Source organism: Gymnogyps californianus, chromosome 13, assembly GCF_018139145.2.
Source record: "Gymnogyps californianus isolate 813 chromosome 13, ASM1813914v2, whole genome shotgun sequence".
Taxonomy (NCBI): Eukaryota; Metazoa; Chordata; class Aves; order Accipitriformes; family Cathartidae; genus Gymnogyps; species Gymnogyps californianus.
In genome coordinates, this window is record NC_059483.1 from 23,054,339 (window position 1) to 23,082,111 (window position 27,773).

General features: G+C 42.2%; 1 protein-coding gene across 7 annotated transcripts in view; it reads right to left on the reverse strand.

Annotated features, from left to right (window-relative positions):
* Positions 1-27,545, reverse strand: part of IQSEC1 (IQ motif and Sec7 domain ArfGEF 1) — a 355,484-nt gene extending 327,939 nt beyond the window's left edge. For 6 of the 7 annotated variants that reach the window (XM_050904507.1, XM_050904509.1, XM_050904508.1 and 3 more), the window contains exon 1: positions 27,257-27,545. In XM_050904507.1, the coding sequence (XP_050760464.1) occupies positions 27,257-27,522 (266 nt within the window). In that variant the 5' untranslated portion in view covers positions 27,523-27,545. Of the gene's footprint in view, positions 1-25,845; positions 25,873-27,256 lie in introns of all 7 variants that reach the window. The other variant, XM_050904510.1, reaches the window with a different exon arrangement.
* Positions 27,546-27,773: the final 228 nt, after the last annotated feature.

A 27,773-nucleotide genomic window follows, 5' to 3' on the forward strand; every position in this document is an offset into this window, starting at 1 on the left:
AGGGTATTTTTTTCTACTACAAAGATCCAAATGAGTTACAGCACCTACTGTTATTTCAAGTGCCATTTTGTCTCCACTAGCCATTTAAACTATACCTGTATTAATAACAGTGGACTATATTAAGAAAATTTAAATTGTTTCCAAATGCATCCAATTTTAAATTTAAAAATCAAATCCTAGTTTATGCAATAAGTTAGGCTATAACTATACAATGAATATAGAAAAATAACAGTCATTTAAAGCACAAAAACAATTTCTTCTTCCCTCCCCAACATCACCTTCAGAATCTGTATTGTGAAGTTAATTTTGCTTGGTTTAACAAGAAGCTTGCATCTGTTGGAAATACCAGTATTTACTATGAAACAGTTGAATAAACTATGTAAGGAGACAGCACTGCTCATTTGGTATTAGCAAGGATTGCTTACAAATAAAAACAATTTATGTATGGGTTTAAAGATTAAACAGACCTTTACATTGAGAGACTGTTTTGGGTTATGGTTGGTTTTTTTTTTTATTTCAGTAAGTGGGGAAAAAAAGAGTAGAATGTAGCGCACAACTGAAATATAGCTCTACTCCAGAGGCAAGGCCAAGTATCCCACAGTACTGCAAGAGTCCCAGGGCCACAGTTCATGTAATCTTTAACTCCGAGGGCTCTTCCTAATCTTTGCTAGACTTTGGACAGGTTAAGATTACAAATGCACCCAAAGCCATTGTTTTCATGAGGACAACTGAAAAGCTGACGCAGCTCATCTGCAAGCTTAGAAATGAGAATCAAGTTTAATGCAGGAAAGCAATTGCTTCTGGAAGTTTGCCAATATTGCTTTTAGTTTTCCCTCTCTTCAGTTTCTCTATTCTCCCACTCCTACAAAAACAAAACAAAAAAACACCCCTTAAGTTCTTGGAAGAAGAGGGTAAATATGGCATCCAGTAGATCAGCTGCTGGGAAGGCTCCTGACTGTCCCACGCTTTCAAGGCTCCATTAGTGTTCACCTACCAAAAACTTAAGCACGTATGAAGTGTTTTACTGGCTTAACCCTCACGCTGTACACCTGCGTATGTACAAATACAGGTGAGCTGTTTGGTGCAGCAAAGGAAGCAGCCTTCAAACACTGAACCTGATCTTGAACAAATGAGATTGTCACAGAGTTATGTCTAAATTAAGTGTGACCAAAGTACTATGTATATACATACACACACACATACTTCAAAGTGTAATTACAATATTAATGCCCAAAGCGTCACATTAAGTTCACTATTAACAACTATCACATCCATTTAAATTGCCCTGGTTTTACTTGAATCTAAGTTATATCAATTTAATTACTCTCACCTGATGAGAAGCATTTACTCAGAGTTTTGCACAAGTTTAAATAAGATAATTTTAAATCACTTTACACCTGTGCCCTGAGTCTTGCTGGTAAGTTAAACGGAGAACATAAGAAATGGGTCACACTGGTGACATAACAAGTAGCTTGTCGCTACATTGCATCTGGGAGCGCTGAGAAACATTGACTGATGTAACCTGGATAACGCTTAGTTTATAAACTGCTTGGAGATCCTTGAACACCGGGGCACTCCAGGTCTGCTCCAAAGCCTACTAAGTTTCAATGTGTGCTTTATATCCCGGGGGCGGGGGGGAAAGGCATGTTGAGGAAAGAGACAGGAGGAAAAGAGGCTACAAACTAAACATTTGCCTCTGATAAAGAACAGTAGCTGACTATTTAGTAAAATTCTATATCGGCAAATAAAAATGAAAATTCAATGCTGTCACATTAAGGACTTATTTGTATTTCAGTTGTAAATGCTGCCGTTGCTTGTGCTGATGGTAACGATTCACTGATTTTTAAAAACTGCACTAACCACAAGGCTTCTGCAGAACATATCTATTGTGCCTAACTTTAGAAAGCACTATCTGTTTAAACCTGAAGTCTGCAGTGAGGAAATCAGTAGCTTCTCTACAAATTGATTATACTGAGCCCCCTTCCTCCCACCCCTGCCCTTAATGTGTCAGGTTTTTGGCAAAGACCTCAGCAAAATATCCTCCTTTGCAAATAAAAATATGGACCAGTCTATCACTTCTGGCACTTACTGCAAGCCAAACATTTTTCCATAGAGCATTAGAAGTTAGTATGTGCCATAGCAAAATACATCAAAAAGACAGCTTAAAGATATCATCATCTCTAAATAAGAGCTTGAATTCTAAAACATGACTGTAGCAGGTGGGAGTTCAAATACTAAATATTGTGAGATTTAACAAAGATTACCCCGTCTAGATAATAGCACTACTTTACCCTCTTTTTACACCACACAGCCTCAGTCCTTAACCTGTAGTTTGGAAGCTGACTGAATTCTCCAGTTTCCTATATGACTATATTACAGATTTTTTTTTTTTTCCCTTTTCTTTAAATCAATGATGTACTGAAATGTACAAACTGAAATGTATGGCTAGGGAAATCTGTGCGAGCTTTTACTGAATGCTCCCCACACAATTATTTTAAAACACTTCACCCAGCTGCCAGCTTCTCCTCTTGACAGCTGGGTTTGGCTTCCCTCCTGGCCACAGAATGGCTTCTCGCCACAGCTACGAAGTTTCAGCCAGAGGCTGGAAAGAGATTCATTTGGAACAAAATGGGAATATCTGAAGCTCTTTACAATTGGTTTGGTTTTTTGTTTTTTCTCCCTTCAGTCCTAGAGCGCACACTTTTGGGTGACACCAGCATGCTTCATGTATGCTGAATGCTCTACATAGGAAGGAAAATAATGGTGCAGAGGAGTCTTCTTATAAACCTTCAGGCACACAGATGAACAGTGACAGTACTAGGATTTCTTGGGTTATCCCCAGAAAATACACATCTTAATTCAGCAGAATCCTTAAATGCATTGCTACCAATAGTCCCACTGACTTCATTAACTACTTGTGTGCTTGAAGTTAACACATTTTTGAAGGATTAACAAAGCTTAGTCCTGCTTGATGCTAAGCTTCAATTGAATTTGGTAAGAGAAAAACTGAACACTAAGAATCAAACTGTTAAAGTAACTGCACAGAAGCATTTATTCCTAACAACCCACACTTGAACTTACAGCCTGTAATTTATAAGTCTCAGCTCCTTTAAAGCCAAAAGCAGTTATAGTCACAGTTTTAAAATAAATACAGAAGGGTTGTAAGGTCATCCCCACCTTTTGAGCATTTTACTCCACATGAAACCATCTCCAGCAGAGTAGAACAGCCCTCAGTTACCCATTTCAGTGTGTATTAAATTATTCAAGCACCATCCCAATTTCAAAGACAAAGTGGGCTCCTAAATACATTTCATATGCAAGTGTTAATACTGGATTATTCTTAAACATCTGTTGTGAGATTCTAGCACAGCTACATATACTTCTACATCAAAGATAAATGCCTGCTATACTATTAACAAACAGGTCTCCAGTTCCCCATCTGCAGTTCTTGCGATAAGTGACAAAAAAGTAAATCATGACACTACTCCTAAAATTCCCCTCCAAGCAAAAACACGCGTTGCTTTTTGTATTAAGAACACATTACCGACGAGCTCCAAGATGTCCTTATCGTGCTTCTGAACCCTCAAATAACTCTCAAATAACTGCTTTTATGCTGCTGACATTCAGTCTGTTGATCTATCCAGAAAATTCAAATAACACCCTACCCTACAGTATGCACTAATTACCTCAAACATCAATTACAAGTCTAATAAAGCCATTTGCAAGGGGTGATGGTTAGAAGCTTGCCAGGACTTTATGTCATTTGGTATTATTAAATTTGAAATCTATTATCATTCTATGTTGTGCAAGCTAGACTACAGTTAAACTGATTTACCAAGACAGGTTACACTGCATGGCCCTGAAACACATGATCTGGAAACAGGAAGCTTATCTATAAAAAGGCACATAAAAGCACGAGTCCGTAATCTACTGGAACACACAGAAGATGACAAAAGAATCATTAGTTCAATATCAAAACTGTATTTCAAGTTTACTGGGGTAAACTAACTGTAATCTGTTCCAAATAAAACTAAGTCAACATCTACACAAATATAAGCTACTACATTTATTCTACAATTACTGACAGAGGTATTACAGAGGTATCAGTTTTATTAGTAATTGTGTAAGTCCAGCAAAATTATGCTAATACATGTATCAAAATGACTGCAAAGTATGAGACTAAGTCACCCATATAATGGATAATTAAAGGGATGAGTAAAAACATTAACAAGGACATTACAGCTATTCCACTATATCCAATTTCTACACAGTGATAATCTACTATACCTGGTTTTTATAATACGGTACACCTTTAAGAGCACAACCAAACCTGACAGACTGCGTCAATGTATGTTCCTTAATCTTTTTGAGATTATCAATTATACGAAGAACGTGATAGTAACCTTTTAAAACCAAGTCATCAGTTCACATCTAATATTGTCAGAAGAAATTAAGAATTGGACCAAAGTGTCCTCGCTTTATTTGGTTTGATGAACAGATGTTATTTGCCCAGTACTTGTATCACAGTAACTGAGAGACTATAAAACAAGCCCAAAATTTCAATACAGAAAGGTGATCACTTTGTAACAGCTAGAAATAATAATACCTACTTGCATGCCCTAAGCATTTGAGTGAAGGCATATCAAAGAAAACAGAAATGGAAGAACATTGGTTAATTATTGACATTCAAAGCCATCAGTTAGCTGAAGACAGAGTTGCCTAATATCTTTACAGCTTCATCCCTCATTATATCAAAAGCATTTAGAGAAGTAGCTTATTTTATTTGCTCTCAATGCAAAATGAAACCACATACAAGAGGGCTCTATACTAAGAGGGATAAGGGGCAGGAAGATGGAACTTGCACTTGCTTTATCCACTTAGGCAAAGAAGTTTAAAATTTATGCTTGCCAGCTTGTCACTGTTAATAACCATTTAATTCTTATATATAGGCATATATATGCATAATTTCCTTTTTGTCCGAAACCATACTTGGCTAAATTCTGTTAATTTGATTGCAATCAGTAGAAGTAACAAATGAGCAGAGATACTGGTTTACAGACGGGTAAACTGGAAGTGTTGGGAAAAGGATTATTCCCTAGAGAAGAAAAATCACGATAAATGTGCGATAAAAACACCAAGCAATGTGCTTGGGAGGCAGACACTTACACATGACTTATCCTCAGAGAGCAGAGCTCTGGAAGTTGTAAAGCATGGATTAATATACCAGACAGCTGCTCTAGTACTCACACTACTTGTTTTAAAGTGTGTTCAGTTTGCCAGCCCTCATATGAGCAGGACGAAAAAAACAACAGAAAAAAATATACTTAAGGATTCTGAAAAGCTTTGGATAACTACCACCTAGCTCCAAACTCAGCATGAAATTATCAACATAATGTAATCACATTTGGAAAGCCATTAAAGCTGACTAAATTGCAAGTTATTGCTTTATCTTTCAGCTAGAATTTCACCTTATACTTCCACCAAGAAAAGATCATGCTACATGAACAGGTGAATTCTCACCTAAAAGATTCTGTAACAGTAGGCTGAAGCTACATCATCTGCAGCAGGTTTAAATGATCTCACTCACTTCTTTGGGAGACTGGAGTTCCAGGCATTGTACAGCACAAACTGAGCACCCAGTACTGAATCTGAAACAACCACCTAAGCAAATGGATGTCAGTAAGGGACAAGAACTACACATACTTCAAAGTTTTGACACACAATGTTTATGGTCACTCAATTCTTCCGTACCCATTTTCCACCACTGAAGGTTTCCATAATAATGGACATACAAATACATTCTTATGCAGGCTGCTCCTTGCTCTTCAACTCTTACTGTCTCTTGTTATTTTATCATGATCTCTGGCCTGAACTTCTGCTCCAGTACTTAAGTATGTGATCTTTTAATTCATTTGGGAAAGAAGTCTTAAATTCTCTTTCTTACCAAGCCTACCCTTTCAATTTATAAGTACTAAACTGGTTTTTAATTCTAAATACTCAGCTCATGACTCTTCAGTTACACATTATACTGACATAAGATTACCACTAAGGGTAAGCTTGCTATATACCAGCTGGCCAGAAAATAAAAGCATTTTTAGACAAGCCAACCCCACCCCTCCTGAAATTCAAGAAGTTTTTCAACACCCTCAGCTTTTACTGAGGTGGATACAAAACAAGAAAGATCTACAACCCTCAGAACCTGTAAAGGTTGGGAGCCTACTCCTTAAATAACTGTAGGCAGACCATCTGATCTTCAGATCCTCTTCTTGAAACACGCTTTTCAGTATTGACAACAGGAACACAGTAGTAATTTCTGACTTTGGATTAAAAATACCAGTTTTCTAAGCAAGATGAGACGTTTAGTGACAGACACCTTTTAATCGCATTTCATGTAGTATTTGTGGTTAAGTTCTCTGAATTCCTTTTCTGGAGGGAGGGAGGAGAGGAAAGAGGGGGAAGTCTTATGTTTTGTAGGTTGACTGTTCTGGAAGGATTTTCCTTCCTTTCTTACGTAAAGAACAAGTTTTTCATTAATGCCAAAGATCCAGCACCAGATGGTTTCAGTAAAAAGCACTAGCACTATAACTAGGTTTTCTACACCTACTTTCATGAAACTTGAATTTCACCAACACTCTTGACGTGTGAATGGCAAAACTCCAGCTGAAACTGTGCTGAAGACCCTACTACCTACATTTACATGCATTCATCATTTAATCCCTTATCACCTGATGCTTGGATCTCCAACACACACTCAAAAAGGGTGGTAAAGAATGTACAGCATAGAAAGCTGTAAGTCAAATAAACCTGTTGTTGGATGCCATTCTTGGCTACTCAGTAATCCACTTCTATCGGCAGCTCAAGCAACAAACAAAATACAGAGTCAACAATTCTAATAAATACACTGTTGCTTTGTCAGCAGTACAAGCTACTGAGAGTCCTAGGGTAAAACTGCCACACTTATTAGCACTTCTGGTTGATCCATTTACTTAATTATAAACAAGAGATCAGACAGCAATTCATTTTGCTTTGTTTTGATTTTGGGGGTTTTTTTGTTGTGTTTTTTTTTTTTTTAATGATTAAGTCCAAGTAACAGCAAACTTCTTACTATGCCCTCTTCTACTGCAGTGCTAGGATTTCTTCTTTAGCGTAACCTAGTTGTGAATTTTCATTAAGTTCATCATGTGCTTAAACTGTTGTATACTAGCAAAACACTTCTGAACTAGGACATTGTTTCATGGTTACCCACAACTGCAAGTAGCTTCAACTCAAGAAAGTCTGCCCACTTGTTATTTCTTACCAGACTTAAAATTAAAAATAAAAAAAAACCCACAAAAACCCCTCACACAATTCTAAGAACACATACTAGAATGCCAGTGTACCTGAAATCATGATAAATACCAATTGTAGAGAAGTGTTCCCCAAGAAAGCAGCGAAGAAAGGTGCCTTCAACTTTAAATACTTTAAAGTCCAAAACCTGAAGAAAATCCAACTTATAAACAGGATCTGGCTACTATACAAGAGAACCATTTAAAGGCTTTCTAAGGTGAAACTGTATTTGGATGTTTCATGTATTAGTAACATAACCACCCAAAAAACCAAGGTCCAATGGATTGCTTAGTCAAATACGCTGTAGATATTACATTAAAAGATTTTTTTTTAAATAAAAATACAGATCTCAGCATAAAATCTCACTGTGCCTCATTTTCACTGCCTCCAGTTACAAGTTGTGCCGTATCACTCTTATGTGTAAAGCTCTAAAAATATATTTTCAAGGAGGGAAAGTTACTGCCATTTCAAATAGTAGACAGGAAAGCCAGTCTCTCTCCACCCCCTATGGTTGCTATACTTAGCAACAGCTACGCGATCACTGCTTATCAAGTCAGGCTACACTTCATAGCACATGAAGGCAGGATAGAAATGGCATCTTTTTCTTCTGCATAGTGAGAAAAATCAAGAATTAGAATAATGATGCATTCTAGGCTCATTCTAAGATGCAGTAAAAAGACTAAGACTCATTTCTTAACACCTCTTCAGCCACCCAACAGTTTCCTTGAATGAGCTTCTTCCTCAGCAAGCAGACAGGTTATATTAGCAATAAGGGCACAGAGTGATAAGATGGGGAAAAGTAATGCTCTCTGAAAATAGGGAGGGGGGGAAGAGGTATTTAACACAGAGATACCTTATTTTTCCCTTCAGTACTATCTGTGCTATATTTAGTACACACTCCAGCTGTGCAACAACCACAGAATATTTTGTTGGATGAGGAAGGACAAACGGGTATCAGTCACTGTTTTGCCATGTTTGGTTACGAAGGTAAAAGAGACCATAAGTTGTGAAATCCACTAGAATCAGAAAGAGATTTTTTGATGGTTTTTTTGGGGGTCTTTTTGTTTGTTTGGGTTTTTGTGGGGTTTTGGGGTGTTTTTTTTTTTAAAAGAAAAACTAGCAGGTAAATACAAGGGAACTTTTCTGAAGTATAAGTTATTGTCCACATCACTTATGGAGGGAAACATGATTTTTTTCTTGCTATCAAAGTTAGTGAGCAGGGCTAGGTTTTTCAGTCTGCCTTCTTACTGCAATGATGTATTAATTCAGCTCAAAGTCTACATTACGAAGAATCACATTGTCAAAAGTGCAGAAGATAACCCAGCCACCTCAGTAATAGCCCTTTTCCCAGAGCTACTACAGGAGCAAATCCAAAAGCCACTACTGTACACAAAAATAATCTAATTAATAGTTAATAAGTTTGTGCTGTGTAGCTACCTTTTGATGTTTATAATCCTGTTTTACCAACAGGAAGTCTTCAACACTGCCTTTGATGCTTAACAGTGGATTACTGGTCACATCCAAATAAAAATACCTGCAGCTCTGTGGGTAGTACAACATCAAAGAATTAGATATTGGTCTTAAGTTTGAAAATAAATCTAAACAACTCACATCCACATGAAGGAAGTGAAAAGAAACAAGCCCATACACAATTGTCATGAGGCCAAGATAACAGATGGACCCCAAATATAAACTCCTGGGAGCTTAGGAAAGCTAAGCAAATGCAGAAAGTTAAATTTGGGAGGGGATATCTGTAGTGCTTTTAGAAGAGCTAAGCAGAGTAAGCACAGAAGCAAGGTTCCTAGAAGCACTGCTTTCCAACTACAACAGAGTGTGAAAAATGAGGTCTCCTCTCGCATGAGGAAACATGCCTCAAAAGCACCAGGATTTACAGAAAGAGCCTTTGTTTTTCAAACAGAGAAAGAGATTGGCCAGCAGAAAGAAAAATGCAAAACAAGAATAAAGTCACTTACTGTCTAAATATAGCAGTCACAGGACAGATCATAAATTAAGCAGACAAATAATTTAGTCTTGTACCTGCACTGTTTGGGGACATGATATTTTGAGATAGGTTTGGGTTTGTTGGTTGTTTTTTTTTTTTTTAAACACACTGAGGAATATCAGAACACATACTTTTGCTGTGTATACATATGCCAAGGATGTTCAATTGCTATATAAGCAAGTACCTAACCCCTCCCTCTTGTCAAAATACAGACACACACATGGCAGGGGATCAGCACCACAAAAGCCAGCTTGCTCGCCCACTCCATCCCATTCCTACAAGAATATTATAAACAAAATTATAGGACTTGATTAGCAGTCAAATGTTTACTAGCACTGCATCAAACATACTGAATACCCTCCTCACTAGCATATTAAATAGCCTCAGTAGGAGACCTAGGAGAGACCAAGCAGCAAACTCCAAAACTGAGCACGCGGTGACCTGGAAAGGGGGACATTTTTTTTCTCCTTTTTACAGGCACCAAGACAACAAGCTAGCACTCACTAAGTCCTCAAGCATAAGACATCTTATCTGGTGTGCAAGGGTATTCATATGCTTTGTATGGACTAAATCCATACCTAGGATGTTAGGTAAAGACAGTGCTAGATGATGTGATAAAACACAACTACCTCCAGTAGAAGCCCCGATCTCTATTTAGCTTCCCTTTGCTAGAATGCAAGTAGCATAAGAACAAGACACACATGCATTTGGAGTGACCTTGGAGTTGCTATCCCTTAGTCTGCATGTTTGAGTAAGTCAACAAGAGCTATTTATTTTAGTAGAGTCAGTGAAACTCTTCAATGCTGCACCTACTTTGATAATCCTGTACTGGGATCAGAATTTCTATCAAAAGTACACCTGAGTGATTCTTCTAGTTTTAATCCTCTTGTATTTCACCTCCTTCGCTTTTGTTGGTTTCAAACCTGCTCCATGAACTCTCCCTGCCCACCTGCCGTACACTAACCAGGATCTCAGCCCACACTGACAAGAGGTCATCCTGCTGCCGTGCGTCCCAGTTTGAGAAAAGGATGCTGTTTTTCAGATACACTTCGTCTGGACTAGGAGCCAGGACCTCTGATACTAGACATGTCCTTGCAAAGACACTTAAGCTCAATTCACTCATCTGTGTCTGGAAAACAACAATGGAATTTATCAACTTTAGAAGATTTTCAATTCAAAGAACAATTATCATATAGGAGGTCTCAAACTGCAAAGCTGCAGCTAATGTGTTCAACAATTCTTCATTCACTACATTTTCTCCAGTGTATTGGGGAGAGCAATAGTACCTCCACGCTTTATGTTAAATACAGAATTAGCCAAGAGAAAAGAGAAGAGAACAACTTATCTGCTTTGACAGCATCACAAGCTGCACAGTCCTCAAGGCACTGCAGTTTATTTTGGCTATTATCACCGCATCCCAGGCATTACTACTTATTACAACTTAGCTTTCTATTTCAAGTAAGTCAGAATTCTAATTAGAGATTTAAGTTTTTCCATCTCCCAGGAATCTACCTAATATATGGAGATCAAGCTACCCTACATTGTCAATACTCTTTGGAAACAGAAGCAACCTGCTTAAGTTAAAGAAAAAAGAAATCTTTGTTGCTGACAAAGAATTCAACTAAAATCACTATCTAATAAGTTGGCAGAAAGCCACAGGCAGCACACTTGAGTCTTTTCTGTTACTTTCCCTTTCTTAAAATAAAGAAAGGATTTTAATTGGTGAAGATAATAATTGATGTCCAATATATTATGTTAAGACAGACTTCTTGAAAGACTCCCATTATTTGGAAAAGGAGCATATCTATAATAGTTAAGAGATCATTACTAGCAATCACTTCTGCCTGAATGAGAACTTTGCCCAGTCAACTCTCCACCAATACAAACAACCTACTCAGCCGAGCACAAGGAGTAAAGTGAAAATCCTGAGCTTAGTTGAGCACCTGACATAGATTTGAGATATTTTGTTGGCATTTCAGCTACCAAGGAGCATGACGACTTACAAATTGGCTATTTGTCTCTAAATGGTCTTTTTAGTTCCTTTCATAAAACAGTTTTAAAAGGAAAGCCACTAACTTGCACATTGTGCACTCAGCATGGCAACCAGATCTATCAAAACAGGAGTGAACCGTTTCATAAAGTTTTCTGGATTCTAAATTAAATGATAAATCCAACAACTCAGAATTATACTTCAAGGGCTTGGTTCAAAACGTATTTAGTATTAAGCTGGTTACAGTTCATAACCGTTCCTCAGAGGAACCAGACAGAAGAAAACCCCCCCCTTCAGTTGTGATTACTGGTCAGTCTCCTATGGACTAGATTCACCCCAAAAATTACAAGGCATATCAGAGAAGTTTTACTCAAGATGTATTATTACAATAGCAGGCTGCTAAGCAGTCACTTCTACACAATGTATTCATTTAGCCAGAATACAAAGGCATAGAGTAACATAATGCATGAAGACTGACAAAATTACCAACCTGGACAAGCTATGCTATTAAACAGAGCTCTGGTGACCTTTGTCAGTTACCTTTGTAAAGTTAGTTAAAACATGTTAGTAGTTTCAAGGTTCATTGCATAGGTTACCATAAGCGAAATAAATTCTCAATCAAATAACATTATCTAAAAGGGACTCTTCATCTAGTCTAAAGAGGTTTAATGATTTCCTTCAGTCATAGCAAGATGACTCATGAAACAGCTTAAGAGGGTCGTGCCACACCATGCTTACGAAAAAAAATCACTTGTGATAATTTCTTAAAAATCTGGGAAGCACCGACTTTTTAAAGATGTTCGCATAGCAAAGAGTTGCTTAAAACAATGACAGTCTCACAGGAGTAAAGATATGAGACTCAGACTATGCACTACTCAATCAGCAGACAAACCAGATTGGTACCTGATTTACCAGCAGTTTTCCTTACTCTAGACTAAAATACTCAGACAAATTTCTAATACTGCACATAGCCCTTAGAGGTAAGTACGGTCAAGGAAATAATATGGTTTTTATGAGCAACTAGAGGAGAAGATCATGGCTTATGTCAGCAAGTTCTGGTGATGTATCACGTTGCATAGTAAGTAAAGTTCAGCGCTAGAAAGCACTTTCCTGAAGAAAAGTTACATAACTCTCAATGTGTTTAAAAAAAAGAAATTATCTTTCTTGCTTTCAGAGGGAGCAGGCAAGAAGATGGACAACCATCAGTCTCCTGCTTAGGAGCCACTCTTATCAGATACATTTGGATAGAGGTAAGATTGCTGTAGGAAGTCTTAAGATGGTTGGAAAACATGCAGGTGGGGAAAGCACATAAAACCCTATGAGATGAAAGCCTGATATCTATTTTTGAGCACCAATATCAGCACCAGTTTCTCAGTGACAAGTTCTGAGACAGGCAAATTGATACCATCTTAATGTTGCCGCTACATTGAGAAAGTGAGCGGAGAGGGTGGAAAAAGACAGGACATTTTTTCTGCTTTTATAAGGATTCTTGGTTTCCTTTAAGGCGTGAGGTCCAACTGAAGCACTGAAGATACTTATCTGTCATTTAGCCTCTTAGACAGTCTACTGCCTAGATCAGATTTCAACACAACAAATCCAACTAAGAAAATTATGTGTTCACACACATTTGGACTGCTGTCTGACTTCATATATACAGTCTAAGTCTCAACTCTCAGAGGACAATATTTCTGCCCCAGGCGTGTGTATAGGTTGAAGGGAAAAATGCAGAGTCCTGTGCGACTTCATTGTAGAGTACAGCTTATAATTATGAATTGTTTTGTGTTAGGATGAGATTTCATCTATTACCCAAGTTAACACTAGACAGAAGACTACTGCTTGAACACTTGCACACAACCAAAGCCCCCTTTAATCATATTGCTATGAAGAGATTTCAGCTTGGAAATCACCTTTTTAGGATTAAAAGCAACCTGTGCTGCTTAACAGAGAACCCAGATTCAAGTCCAACTATTCCTTTTTTTAAGCAGCAAAGACCAGGAAACTTACAGGGTGTAACACGAGCAATTGGGGAAAGCAGGAGCAGCAATTAATTTCCCTGCCTCCCCTTCTTCAGGCATCGAGGTTACCGTTGCCTGCACATAACCCTCTGACTAAATATTGAGCAAGCACACAGAGGTGTACTCCATCTACAGTGGATGAGATCTTCACAGGAGCTTAGCACCAGCCCATCAAGTCTCACATCACTAGAATTAAATCAGAGGTCACTAGTTATTGCTCATATTTAAGAAGTCTCACATACCTAATGTGAGGTAGTTTTTACCACCCTTTTAGAGTTTTCTTTGAAATGCAAGCCAGGAGTAGCTATTGAATTACCCCTGCAGTCTCAGAAGAGTCTCAGATCACTGCCTTGAAAGTTTTCTTCCCAAGCTGTTTGGGAAAAAGTTCACAGATAACAAGTTCTTGCACTCGGATTATCGTTCTGTGGTACTAACTCTCCTCCCTTCCGCCATTGATACTTGTATCTCCAAATACTTGATTAGCACAGCCACTAATCCCACAAATACAAGCACACAAGGCAATGTGAGCGCTCCATGTCAGTGTTAACATTGTACTAGCACTAGCGTTACAACCTTAGTCACACTAGAAAAAAGTTAGCTTTCTCCTTTTCTGCAAGACAAAGTCATTCTCTCGACACATGACGACCTCAAGCACTCAAGAAGTGGTGGACTCAATTAAAAGCTTAAAATAGAATCAAGCCTGAAAGCTGAATATAGATTTTTACCTTATTCAAATCTAGCTAGTTCATCTGCATTAGATCACAGCCCTACCCCCTGCCTATAAATACCTCACTTCAGGTCTCTAAATCAGGGAGATCAACACAAGAAAAGACTATGCACTATATGAAGAAGGAAATCCTCCCAACTATTTACTTCATAAAGGTAAGTATGCCAGCAACAGGAAGGGTCAGACGTAATCATTTTACTCTTCTGTAACTAGAGCCTGCTAACTTCTATGGCACTATACAGCTATCTAAGTTATGTGCATGAAGACACAAGATGATATAGGCCATTTTTGTCTTTTTAAACATCAAGACAAACATCAAAAATGTTTGGGTTTAGCAGTAAATTTTACTAACACAGTTACACTTATGGTTTAAGAATCACCATCCACAGCCCTGCCTAGGTCAAGCAGAAAGCTAAGTACAAAGAACAACTGATTAAAGCAGATGTTCTTCGAAGTGTACATACTTTCCCAACTTAAAAGGAAGATCAATCAAATGCTTCTGCTATGGGTCTATATACAAAGACGGAATACAAGAAAAAAGTCAAAATACACCTATTCTCCACAACAAGGAACCATTAATCATAACTCCTAGTAGCAAGTAAAAACCTAAAGGGATATTCCTATGACTGAATTCTTGCTTTACTATCACCATGAGGACCTTTAACATAAATAGCCCTATCTGCTCATGAACAAAGGACACCACCGCATAATCTAAAGAAAGCCAGTCTAAAATGCAGTACATACATACAGCACACCACACACATGCACCTTGGGGTCCATGGTGCCGGTGGATCCTGACACTCAAGCCAAAAATTTAAAATGACAATATATGAAGTTGTTTTGGATTTGAATAACAATGCTTAAATTTCATTTCTGGAGGAATACCTGTCTGCCTCACTAAGGAAACTATTAAGGGTACAAAAGACTATCAAGCAGAATGTAGTCTGAACCAGCTTCTACTTTGAAATCGTTGGTGAAAGGAAGATGAAGTGAACGTAGCAAGGTAAGCAGCAAGAATGAAGAATGATAGCTCGGCTCTCTGCAATCCCTCCACTGCAGCCATCGTGACCAGAATTGCTAAGAAGTCCCTCTGAATTTAGCACAATTACAACATCCCAGCTGCATTGCAGGGTGGGAGATTAATGCCTGTTTGCAACCCTCCCCGGGGCACACGATGCATGGCAACTGTACATGACCTGGAGCAATCACAAGCACCAAAGACTTGGACCTTTTACTTCAATTATATGCATAGAGCACAAGTGGCACCTACACAGTTTAGCTGTTAACACGATATCAAAGAGTGTGTCCACAGAACAGACATAATAGTTACCTCTGCAACAGGCTTGAGTGCACGCGAAATTCCTAGAAGCCCTTAAGGTTCAATGCTATATGTGTCTATCCTACCAAGAAACCATGTTAAAAGAATACTGTTATATATTACAATACATTAGAAGTTATTTTACTTTCTTTTGGTTTGTCAAAAATTCTTCATTCTTGTGAAATACAACTTTCTAAATTCAGAAAAGCCACACTAAGAGATCAAAATTGCAGAATGATGTGACATGCTTGAACCTAAACTGGAAGACAATCATTTGTCTAGAATCTCTCATGTACATCCTTGACATTTTGCTGTATTTCCAGGATCATTAATAGTGCACAGAAGACAACCAAACAGAAGATTTTATATTCCCCAAGCACGAGCAGAGAACCATTACATCCGTAGAAAGACAATGAAAAACAAAGTGTTGCTGCAGTGAACCTCTGAAATAGAGGCAACAGACTAGTCAAGTGAACAGAGGTCATGTTCACCTCATGTTATTAAAATAAGCCCATTTCTTATCTGTAACCAGCCCCAACTAGACATTGAGGTCTACTGATCCAAGAGCGTGCAGGCCACTGCTAAAAACTGTCATACCCCAGCATTCCTCCTAAGCAACAGGTCACATCTGGCAGTGGGGAAGGATTCCCCTTCAGCCTCTCCGTGTGACTGCTGGGGACCACTGTGACAGGAGAATTGCAGCCATTCAGGCTGATACTCTCCATTTACACCTTCATAAAGAAGTTACCATTCCAGTATGCCTTGTCTTATTATTTCAATCACTGCCTTCCTAATTTGAATGCAGTCAGAACTTCAAAGAGATACTTCTTTGGTTACAATACCATCTCCTAGGCATGACAAATAATCATCTCTGAGTAACCTTAACCTAGAGACACTCCATTTTCACTGTAGCAGAAGCCAAGCTCCAGAACAACTCAGCACTGCTATACAGGGATCCTTACACTGTTCACTTAAGGCTGATGAAATTTGCTTGCTGTGAGTTTTAAAGACTATTTCAATAGTAAGTTGACTGAGGCAATAATCTTAAGGACTTCTGTACTATGTAGGAGACTCAAGTTGGATTCCTCCTCCTGCTTTCCCAAATTTTAGAGAGCACACAAGAGCCACCGAAGCCTTCAAGGAAAGGCAGCCTGTTGGCCTCCTCAGGTCACTATCTGATTAAGCAAAAGCAGTAGACACTGTTCAATTCTCTAATTCAACTTTGAACCAGTCAAGCCAACTACAAAACTAAGTGTCATCTGTAATTAACTTCATGAAACAGCTTTCAAACATCCTGGACCCTACAATGATCCCCATGGCACTCCACAATGGAAAAGTACAGGAGAAAACTAAAATCCTCCCAGGAGCTGGAATTTGATCATAAGGTAGCAGAGGTCTGAACGCAGCACAATGAAAGATCTATTTTACAGAACTCAAACTGCTTGAAAATTAGAGGTGGGAGAAATTAACAGAGGGTGGCACAAACAGTAGTTTTAGCACCATTCTCAATAAACAGAAAGCATATTAAAAACAGCTCGGTTATTTTGCCAGTAATTCAAACTTCTTCAAATATACAGCTTGGTGCGTGCTGGTTCAACACTGGCAGCCAGGAAACTTGGTAGGGATTTGTTTACTATGGCAGCATTACTTCAGGAGAACTGGCTGATGATTGTTAGAAGTGCTACACAACTCCATCCACCCAGCAAAAATAGTACAGAAAATTCCAAACAGAGGCTGCCAACATCAAAACATGATATTTTAGAGACTCCAAATATGATCCTGAAATGATTAAGTGCTAGTGCAAATGCACGTTAGTACAAAATTCAAGAAGTGGGTCATTATCTCGCCTTGATCAATGATCATTTCAACACACCTTATGCTACTCAAGTTTACACCTAAATTTTAGATATACCGAATAAAAAGAATGCAAAGAGGCACAGTTGTACAAACTAAGTTGCAGGACTAGTAAGCCATCTTCACAGAAGAGAAAAGTGTTGTTCAAGTGGACAGAAAACTGGTAGAGGTGGCTAGGAAAAACAAAAAAACCCCCCACATTAAATGGTCAAGTTCTTCTCTTCCTTGAAAACACATTTGTGAAACTATGTCCACAAGACAGTGGTTCACATTTGGTAGGGAAGGGGCTTCACTAGCCTCGAGTTTTTGTAAGTGTTCCAGGCCAAGACCCTCCACAACTCGGAGCCTGTCCCTTCTAGCATGATCATCAAGTACCATTTGACAGTCCAACTTGTCAGTCAAAAAACTCTGAGGGCAGAAATCAGTTTGCAGAGATGGGCACAACCAGGTCCCACAGCCCGGGAAAAGCGCGTACTGTTTGGCAAGCTTGGCTTGTTAACAAAACTTCACCCTCTAGCTACATTCACCCTCTAGCTACATGTCCCAATGCCCAAAAAGAGTAATTAAAAGCCCCTAAGTATGAGTGGCCCACACCACCTGCAGTTATTTTCAGCTAGTGGAAATCCAGCAAAGATGGAGAAACCCTGACAAACATCAACTCCCAGCTGCATCTTAAATTTGGAAAAAGGGCAGGAGGATTGTTTCCCCACCTTCCTTCCTCTGCTTTATTTGTCCAATTATTCAGAATAAAGTGCTATTTACACTTAGTAAATCTGAATTACTGTGGTGCAGTAAAAGATGTATTACATGTATGTCTTTGCCTCTATTCATGTTTGTCAGGGAAGTCTGACTAGAAATCTTATTAACATGCAAATAACGTATGTAATGTTTCAATCAATTGCTATGGAGAGCTACTCAGTAGCGGTATTTTTCTCACCTAGCACAGCAGTAAGACTCATTCAGTCCACACAGGCCCCTTACAACAGAGTAATTTCTTTTCTGTGTATATTTTAAAATGGTACTATTTGAAAAGAAAGTTTATCTCTGCACTTTAAAACACTAGGGGGAAAAAAAACCCCAAACTTAACTCATGAGAAATGTTCAGCCACATTCAGAGCAGCCTTGCTGATGCTTTGGAGTAGACGCAACAGTAGCACAGACGCTGCCATTCAGGAGCCGATTCTACCCTGGCTGTCCAGATATAAAGACACCCGCAGGCACTCGCACGAAACCGGGAAGCCGTTTCAAAACAAGCCAGCAGAGGGAGCAGCCGGCCCGGAGCGGGCGCGGCGGGGCTCGGGCACGGCGGGGCTCGGGCACGGCGGCACGGCGGGGCTCGGAGCGGGCACGGCGGGGCTCGGAGCGGGCACGGCGGGGCTCGGAGCGGGCACGGCGGGGCTCGGAGCGGGCACGGCGGGGCTCGGAGCGGGCACGGCAGCACGGCGGGGCTCGGGCGCGGCGAGACGCCACGCCGGGGCACGCTGCCCGAGGAACAGAGCCAGCCATTTACGCACCTAGCTGTTGGAAAAACGGCAGACTCGGGTTTTCAGATTCTGTTGCGAAAGCTGTTCTGTTGTACCGCGTTCGCCCTGTCGAAGTATTCTGGCCACTCTGCAGCAACGTTGTTAGTTTTCCCTCGCACTAACCACACAAATATAACATCATTAAAAACGAACAAGTTGGTGTATAGCCGTGGAGGAACCCAGGATTTAAAAAAGCTTGTTTGTCTCAAGTGTGATATTTAATGCAATCATTTTTCACCTAAATCTCTGAGCAACCTATTAAGAGGTGATGGTTAACTTTAACGTTGACATGCCCATCTGTAAAATAGCAATCATTATCAGTGCTTAGTTTTGCCAAGGGCAAACAACGGAACACACCAGATGAGACTAAAGAAACACCTCTTACTCCTACTTCTGTCCTGAATCACAATACCATGGTAATGACCATAGAAGGGTAACAATTCTTACCCAGATTTCCAGCTAGCACAAACCAGCATTTCTTCCACTGTAACACAGCTGAGAATTCCAGTATTTCAAAGAAATACTGTGAAGAATCTGCAGAGGAGCCCCCTAGCAAAGGGGGGGGGAAAAAAGCAGCCCACATCAGGGACAGCTACCCAAGACCTAAAATCCAGCAGAATGCACAATCATATACTATCTCTTCAAATCACGCTGCTCTACTGTACCGAAGCCTGCTCAGATTGTCCAAATTTCTAATTCATCAATTCTGCTGAGAAAAATAGTACAGTTAGGCAAGGATACAGGCAGAATGAAATTATGACAACCTCATTCACAGGCTCCCTGAGCTAAGATGAAAGACAGGAGCACTGGCAAGAATAGCCTAAAAGTATCTGCAGGCTGCAAAACACAAAAAAGGTGGAATTAGCATAACAGAGAGGGTATGAGTAGGAACGATAGGATCAAATTAGAATAATGCAAGTGTGGGCTGCATATCAGGAAGTACTTCTGGCCTGCAAAATCCACTTACCTAAGAAGCTTCCCACACCCCCCCTCAGTGAATAGCATGAGATGACCTCCTTGCCACCTGCATGCAGAAGGCAGGAGCCCTCAGACAGAAAAAGGCTCTAAATAACAAACAGTTAACTCATTTGGGTGTAGGTTGCCTACTTTATAGGCAACTCTTCCCATACTAGGGATTGTAATCCCAAATGAGCCATAAACTCAGGGGAAATTCAGTGTACTGCGATGCTTTGCAGGTCTGCACAGCTGTACCATACAGGGGCCCACAAAATTAGTGTCAAAATTGGAAGTGCAGAGGAAGCAACCGTGGCTGTTCCTAGCCAGCCTCACACCCATAAAGTCCTGGAGGAACCCAGGCACATCTGCAACCGCTCTATGCAGAAACTCGACATCTAAAGGCCGTGGTCGGGCATGCAACACTGAATCCAGCACAGCAGTTCCAGTTCAGCATCACCAGCCAGCACATGAATAAAAGCCACCTAGTTTTACTGGGTGTAAAAAATGAAATTGAGCTTTTTGAGATGCTACTTGCAAGAAGCATTTAATAATTTACTATTTTAATAATTTACTCCCCTTATCAGTATGCTGTAAGAAAACACCTTGAAATACCTTGTTCTTTTTTCCTCATAGCTTCTGTGATCTGCCATTGAATAAGCTCTTCCTGCAGATACTTCTTTCAGTGTTATGTATTTTGCTTCAGGTTCTCAAAAAAGCTGCAACTTATTTTTTGCCAGAAGACACCTTCCCTAAGGACTGATGGAGATTTGTCTTCCTATGCAAACAACCAGGCCAACAAGACTGCAAGTCAGATTCAGGAATGTGTATATCTGTACTTCACATTCTCCCAAAGGTTTGTTACTTTAAGTGGATAAGGACAAAGTTTAGCATCCCTCAACAGGAAGCTAAGTTCTTCAAAAGCACTGTGCTTGGCACATTTGTGAGGAAGAGATCTGCTCCCGCTCCCCCGTGTTTCTATGTAGCTGTTCAGTGCCGTCCCTCTAATATAATTTAAAAATGTAAAAATGTACCCTGTTGACAAGTGGGAATTACTGCATTGGAGATTACACTAATTTTTAGGATTGACCCAAGAGCCATTGCCTTACGACAATAGTACTCCGTTCCAAACTTACCAACTCTTCAGGAGAAGTTAAGGACACAGTTGCTCGAGTTTGAATGCCTCTATTTCACGCAGGCCATCATACTGAACTCACAGCTATGTTTTCCAGTAATAACTAGCAGACTAAGACTTGGGTCTTCCTTTACATCCCTCGCATGAGAAACAGAGAGTAATCAGCATGCTGCTGGTCAACTACATGCACATATGCATACCGAGCATCATGTACAGGCTTGTTTTGGAGGAGAGGGAAGGAGATCTTCGGACATACACTTGACTCAAGGTAATTACAGCAGCTCTCATTTGCTCACTGAGGACCTAGGATCCATGAACATTGCCAAGTATTTTCCACAAGCAGATCTTTGGAAGTGCATTTCAATTTCCTTGACAGTGAATTCATGAGGAAGAACATCAAAGCACTAACTAGCACGAAAACGTACTTTGTTCTTAAAGTTCAGAACACAAGAACTCCAAAGTTAGGAAGCTCAAAAGTTGTGTTCTGTGTCAGCAGAATAAAAGGCTTCATTAGAGAAGGATTTTGGATCCACTGGTACTTATAATTCTTTAGGTCTGGTCTGCTTTAAATGGGACAGATTTACTTCATTTCAAATTTTGAAACCATCTTTAAACTAATTATGTTATAGGATGGGTTACTTTCTGCTGCATTGGTTTTCCTCTCCCAAAATAGCATGTATTTTTGCTGTTTTCTTTATGCACTGTATTTTCTCTCCCTCCTCTGATTTCCCAGGAACTTTCTTGATACCAGCATACTATTTTGTCATCGCTGTGCTTTTTGCCCCCCCCCCCCATACTTGTTTTATTAGTTATATAGTACACATCAGTTTTCAAATTAATTCCTCTGTACATGTTATCATTTAGCTTAACATTTAGCAGATGTTAAGTACAAGAATTTGTCAATATTTCAACAGAGATCCAAAATAATTTAGTTGAGTTTAGTTAGCAAGTTCATGTCTTATTATATATCTTCACACTATTGATTTCCTACAGTCTGCCAGAACAACAAATGCCTGTTCTAAGAGACGTTCACTCATCTGCTGATATACGAATCACACTGACACTGAAATCAGTGCTTCAAAAGCAAAAGCACTCCCTTCAGTGTCAAATCCTTATTCTCATAGCTCAGTAGTTCTACTGTTCCAGTTATGTATTGAAAATAAAATGAAGAGAGTTGTTTTAAGTTATTTGAAGACACAAGTTTACATTCTGCCCAACCTCAGAATTACACCATCCCTATCTGCTACAGGACTGACAGAATATGCAGTATACTGTGGTAGTAAAGTGTTCCTTTTGGACACAAACTGTGCTTTCCACGTAAATATATTCTTCATGAGCAAAATAAGCTAAATAGGTAGAGGTGCATCTTTTAATAATAACTGCACTTCTACTAAAGATTTCCTCCAGCAAGGCTATCAGTGACAAATCACACTTTCCTACACAGCTGATTGAGAAAAAGGACCTAACAAAAGCACTTCATCTACATCCTTGTTGACAAGGCACAGAAAGCAAAACCTTGCCCAAACATGAGCATACTTTAACAGATGCTGGATACCTCTACTTCACTAAAACAAACAAAAATAAGCTGCTGTTGAAGTGCAGCACAGGCAGTGAAATAGGATTTACGTCATACAAGCAGTCTGTCTCAGTAAAGGACATCTCTGGAGGGGGGGCGGAAAAAAGCCAGGCTGGTCTCTATACTAATGTAATCTTTGGCTTCCTGCTGAGACTGTGTGCAAGGGTAGCATTCAGTGCCAACAGCGACATGCAAAGTCACAAGCTCATTTTATGTAGGCCATAAAGCAGCCTTCACATGTGACTATCACCAGAGCAACAACTTCCACTTACTAGATTGCACTAAGTACACCTCGGCTGAGACTATCTTCTAAACACAGTGAGGATTTCTTAAAGCTCTGAATTGTGACTGTTTTTCCCCAGAGAACAAAGCCAGTCCTAGAGTCATTTAAAAATAAAGCGGTCAGGTCAGGTGCAGAATTTAGACTAGTTGCAAATAACAACCCTCTAAGATTGTTCTCTCTCAGCAGACAATTATTCTCTACCTCCTGTTCAAACTCCTACCAGGCACTTTCTCAGTGGAAAAGCAGCACAGTTTTTAGCTTGATTAGGTTAAGTACAAATATCACTCCCTAAGCTGATAACGTGCCAGTGTTGAATTTTCAGAGCTGGAAAAATTGTACTTGTACAGATTTGAGAAGATCCAGTACATTTGTTTTTACACATTTACACTAAAAAGTGCATTACCAAAATGGATGTATTGAACATGTCTTCCTTACACTGGGGATCTGAGTTTCAGAAGTTCTTGCTGTTTTCTCAAATGTTAAATGAAATGGATTAACTGAAAATTAGTTTTATGCAACTTAATGAGTTAAATACCTATTGTTATCTTTAACATGCTGATTCATTACATCTAACAAAGCCTGGTAATCAACTAATTATCCTCAATTCCACTTGCGGATTTTAAGGTTGATTTGCACTCAGCAAATTACCACAAAATTAAGTGAAACAGCACCCAAACCTTTTTTGGTGTATCCTACTTGCAGGACATCTGCACCTGCTAAGCCATCCCTCTGCTCTTCGTCCTCAGATAGGAACCTACACATAAGAAACTTACTTTCTACTCTGGTCCTTTTTTGGAAGGACACAAACCAGAATATTTTTACCTTACTGGACTGGTGTTTTTTTCTTCCAGAAGTCCATTACAGGACTCATTAACAGTTCCCCACCCCACAAGAGATCAAGCTAAAGAATTTCTACAAATATGCCAGCTTTTCCAAATTATTTAAGCAGTCTTCAGCTGTATATTCTTCCCATTGTAAGAACTAAAAAGTTTCAGGACTTGTGGGTTTTTTTGTTGTTTGGGTTTTTTTTTTTAAATATCTTTTATTAAGTATAAGAACTAATCACAAGCATATTATCTTGTATAACATTGCCATGCTTCCTTTTGTATCACATAAGTTAACCACCATCTGGTAATATGAAATAGCTGTCTTGACACTACAGTGTCAGTGAGCCACATCACACAGGCTGAACTGCTGCAGAGACAGGAGTCTAAGTGGTTTAGAAAAAAACTATTCAAGTCTCTAAGGTACAAGTGCCATAGATGACTTCCTAAAAGTACTGATTTCCCGATATATTTGACTGAGAGAAGACCAGTTTCCTTTAAAAAGGATTCCAGTCATTTTAGCTTTGAAGAACTGAAGGGTAAGGAAGAGCAATGATCACGGCTGGTGCTTGGGCACAAAGCAGTTCTGCTGCCTCTGGAAGAAGGAAGACAAGGAGGTCTGTGCGCTGGGGGCAGGAGGGAACAAGCTGGACGTGCCACTTCACACACTGCCTCTCTCCTAATGCCAGAGAGCCCCAAAGCAAGCATCACTGACATCTGATACTGAACTTCAGCAAATAAGGGATCCTTATTCCCCACCCAAACATATGCAAGGTGCATGTGACATTTAATTCTGGGGAAACTGAGACTGAGCTTCTGAATGGGAAGCTACAGACACCCAGAACCTGCAGGTTAGCTTTTCAGAAAGCCAAGATAGCTGTGGGACTGGAAGAAGACTTTAAAACAAGGGTATTTTCTGTTTTCCAAGTTGGAGACTTCCTCCATCTTTTGTATCCAGCCAGAGAGTAAACTGATCCTGTGGCTGGCTTGTTGCCCCTGCTCCCAGAGAGCTGGAGCCTCAGCACCCACTGCCACAGCCCCCAGCCCATGCAGCTGGGGAGCCCACAGGTGAGATCCACCCACCCAGCGAGGCAGGGTCTCCTGGAGGTCAGAACAGGCTCGCTCCCTGCACAGGGAGGGGGATGACACAGAGGGATGCGGGATGATTTGGGGGGTGGGGGGGAGTATTCCTCAGATGAAGGTGGCCCTGAAAATCTGACTCCCCACAGGCATGCACGTGGGCAAAGGGCCCAGCCCTTTGACTCCAGACTCAGAGAGGGCTGTTTCCCAGCTTCCCCACTAAGCCCCGCAGGCTATGCCTCAAAGCAATACAACTCTGCCATAAATATCCCAGATTAATTCCGACCCCAGCATCAAATCCACTTAAGAGACTTAAAAGCCTCCGAGTCCCCAGAGCTGCCTGCCCAAAGAGGGCTCTGCAAATGAGTCTTGGGCTGGAGAAGAGAAATATTATCAAACAAGGCAAGCCATTTGTACAATTTTTAGTAATGTCGTTTGCAAGAGACAAATGGGACAAGATAGCCGAGTTGACGTCTTGTACTAGAAGCACAGCCACAAAAAATCCTCGGATACTGGACATGGATGCATGGGGTAGGATTTGTGTAAATATTCCATACTTTCTGGAAATAGCTCTTTCTCCTTATGAGACTGATTGTTAAATGACAGCATATGCTCTCCAGTCTGTTTAAGGAGCTATTTGCTCAGTTTTCACAGAGGCATCTCTGTTTATAAAGAAGCCTAAAATGATTACCCCAGCATCGACAAAAAAACCCCTAAGTGTTAACACTCTGACAGCAAGAAGGGAGCCGGGGCAGAAGAGTCGCTTCCCTTTCCACTCTGCTACACCGGCCAGGTGCAAGGCATTTGGAAACAGGAGCAGGCAAAGGGGGCACCGAGTGACCAACGACCCCTTTCCACGTCTCCTCCAACGCCCACAGCAGCACGCTAAGAAAACACTATTTCAGAGCACCGCAATTTCAGGACTCCGTAAGCGGCAGCACTTCCTACCCCACCCCACCCTGATCGTCCCGCTGAGGGCTCACACGGAGCCAGCAAGAGAGCCGAGGATCTGAGGCAGTTCCTCCGGGTTCCCCGGGAGGCATCCCTCCCCGCGGGTCCTCGCCCCCGCTACCATCAGAGCCTTGAGAAGGAAGATGCGGCCAAGACCGCATCAGCCGAGCCGGGAGGGAGCCCCTGCCCTCTGCCTCGACACACGTCAGCCCACGCCGCGCCCAGCACGGACCGCCAGCGGCAGCGCCCGCGTTACCCCACGCCGCGGCGGACACCGGACGGAAGACCCGAACCCGGGGGGTGGGGTGGGGTGTCTCCCACAGCGGATGCACCCCACGGCCACGCGCGGCGGGACGGGCGTCCCAGCTCCGCGGAGGGCTGTCCCGGCAGCCGGGAGCACCCGCAGCCCTCGCCTCGGGCTGGCGAGGAGCTTTCACTCCCTGCTTGCCCGGAGCGGCGAGCGGCGTTTCTCACGGCGGGCGGTCCCTTATGCAACGGGGCGCGCACGGCTCGCCCGCGGGGCTGGCGGCGGCGGCTGCGCTGCTCGGCGGCAGAAGAAAACCGCCGTCTAGAGCCGGGTGTTTATTTACAAACATAAGGAATTCAAGTGCACCGGATTACAAGTAGCCCATTGTGCGGTATGAGAGCAGCGAAGTGGGCTCTTAATATGATGCATGCTTTTCCCACTCCGCTCAAGTAAAACTAAGCCTTAAGTACTTTTCCATAAGTAGAAACACGTCGGGTAAGCGCCACGACTTCAGTTATTGCGATTCTTGAATTCCTGTTACTTCAGAATCGCGCGCAATTCAGCCGCTTGCCGTACGCTGTCAAGAAGCACACAGTTAATTACAGATGATAGAGGCGAAGGCTGGGAGCTAACGCGACTCCGAAACGGGCGAGCTCACATTGGCAGGAGTCAGCCTGCGCGGGGGCGAGCTGCCAATGTTTACTGACCCCTCTTCGGGTCACTCTCGTTAGCGGCGAGAGCGCGGGCTCTCCGCGCTGCCAAGGGTCCTCAGAAGCGCCGCGGCTCTCCAGGCGCGGCCGGCGGGGAGCACACGCCAGCTCCCGTGGGGCCTCAGCCCCGCGCCCCCCGAGGGGCGAGCGGCTTCCCGGGGTACCCACGGTACTCAGACCGGCAGGGAACAGGCCACAGGGAGAAAGGCAGAGCTCGCCCCGCGCCTCCCAGCGCCCCGTTATTGTCGCTCTAGCCGGGAGGGCGGCGTGCCCGGGGCATCCCCCCGAGCGCAGAGGGCTGCCCGGGCCCCGGCGGCGGCGAGCAGAGGGGGCCGCAGAGAAAGCCGCGGGCACGGCGGGCAGAGAAGCCTGCCCAGGGGAGCCCCGGCCGTGCTGCCGCGGCTCGGACACCAACTACCCCCCCCCCGCCCGCTCTCCACGGGATCCCGGCTAGGGAACCGGTGAGGCACCGGCATGCAGATAGGCTCGGGGTGTAGGGGCTGAGGCCCCCCCTCCGCCCTCCACCGCTGCTCAGCGAGGCCCCCTCCTTCGCGGCGAGCTGCCCACCGAGCAGACCGGAGCTGGCTCCTGGGCGCACACCGCAGAGAGTTCCCGCTGCTTCCCAGGGCTTGTAACGCCGGGTGGCTTTAGGAAACCGAAGGCAGGTGTCGAAGGGAAGGAAAGCCCCGCTACAGAAACACCCTCCTCGAAAAGGGGCAAGCAAACCCGGGCAGCGCTTACTTTTCGTGCTTCGCGTTTTCCTGGATGGCGCTCAGCACCCCCGGGTACGCGGGGGGGACGCCCTGCTGGAGCCTGCATGTGGCCAGGTGCCGGTGATGCTCGTCCTGGAGGCAGGCATTTTCGTGGTACAACTTGGCCACTTGCTGCTCCAGCTCGTCTATCCTCCGCTTCTGCTTCTCCAGCAGCTCCTGCTGCGTCTCAATAATCTTGTTCAGCTCCTTCAGGTACTCCGCCGCCTTGCTGGGGTTCTCCGCTGGGCTCTCCATGGCCTCCCCACACCTTTCACCCTCCGAGAAGCAGGTGGGGGGCGCAGGTGCCGGCCAGCCCGCTCCGCCGGGAACTTAAGCGAGAGGGAAGAAATAAATAACCCGCCGGAAACCAGCCCCCCTGCGAGCTCTGCTCTTCCCCTCCTAGAGCAGCGGCTGCCCAGGCGAGCGTAGGAGCAGCGCGCAGCGGCTCCTAGTCCGAGCCGCCATTGCTGGCGCTCAGCTTCCCGGTGCCGAGCGAGGGCAGAGCC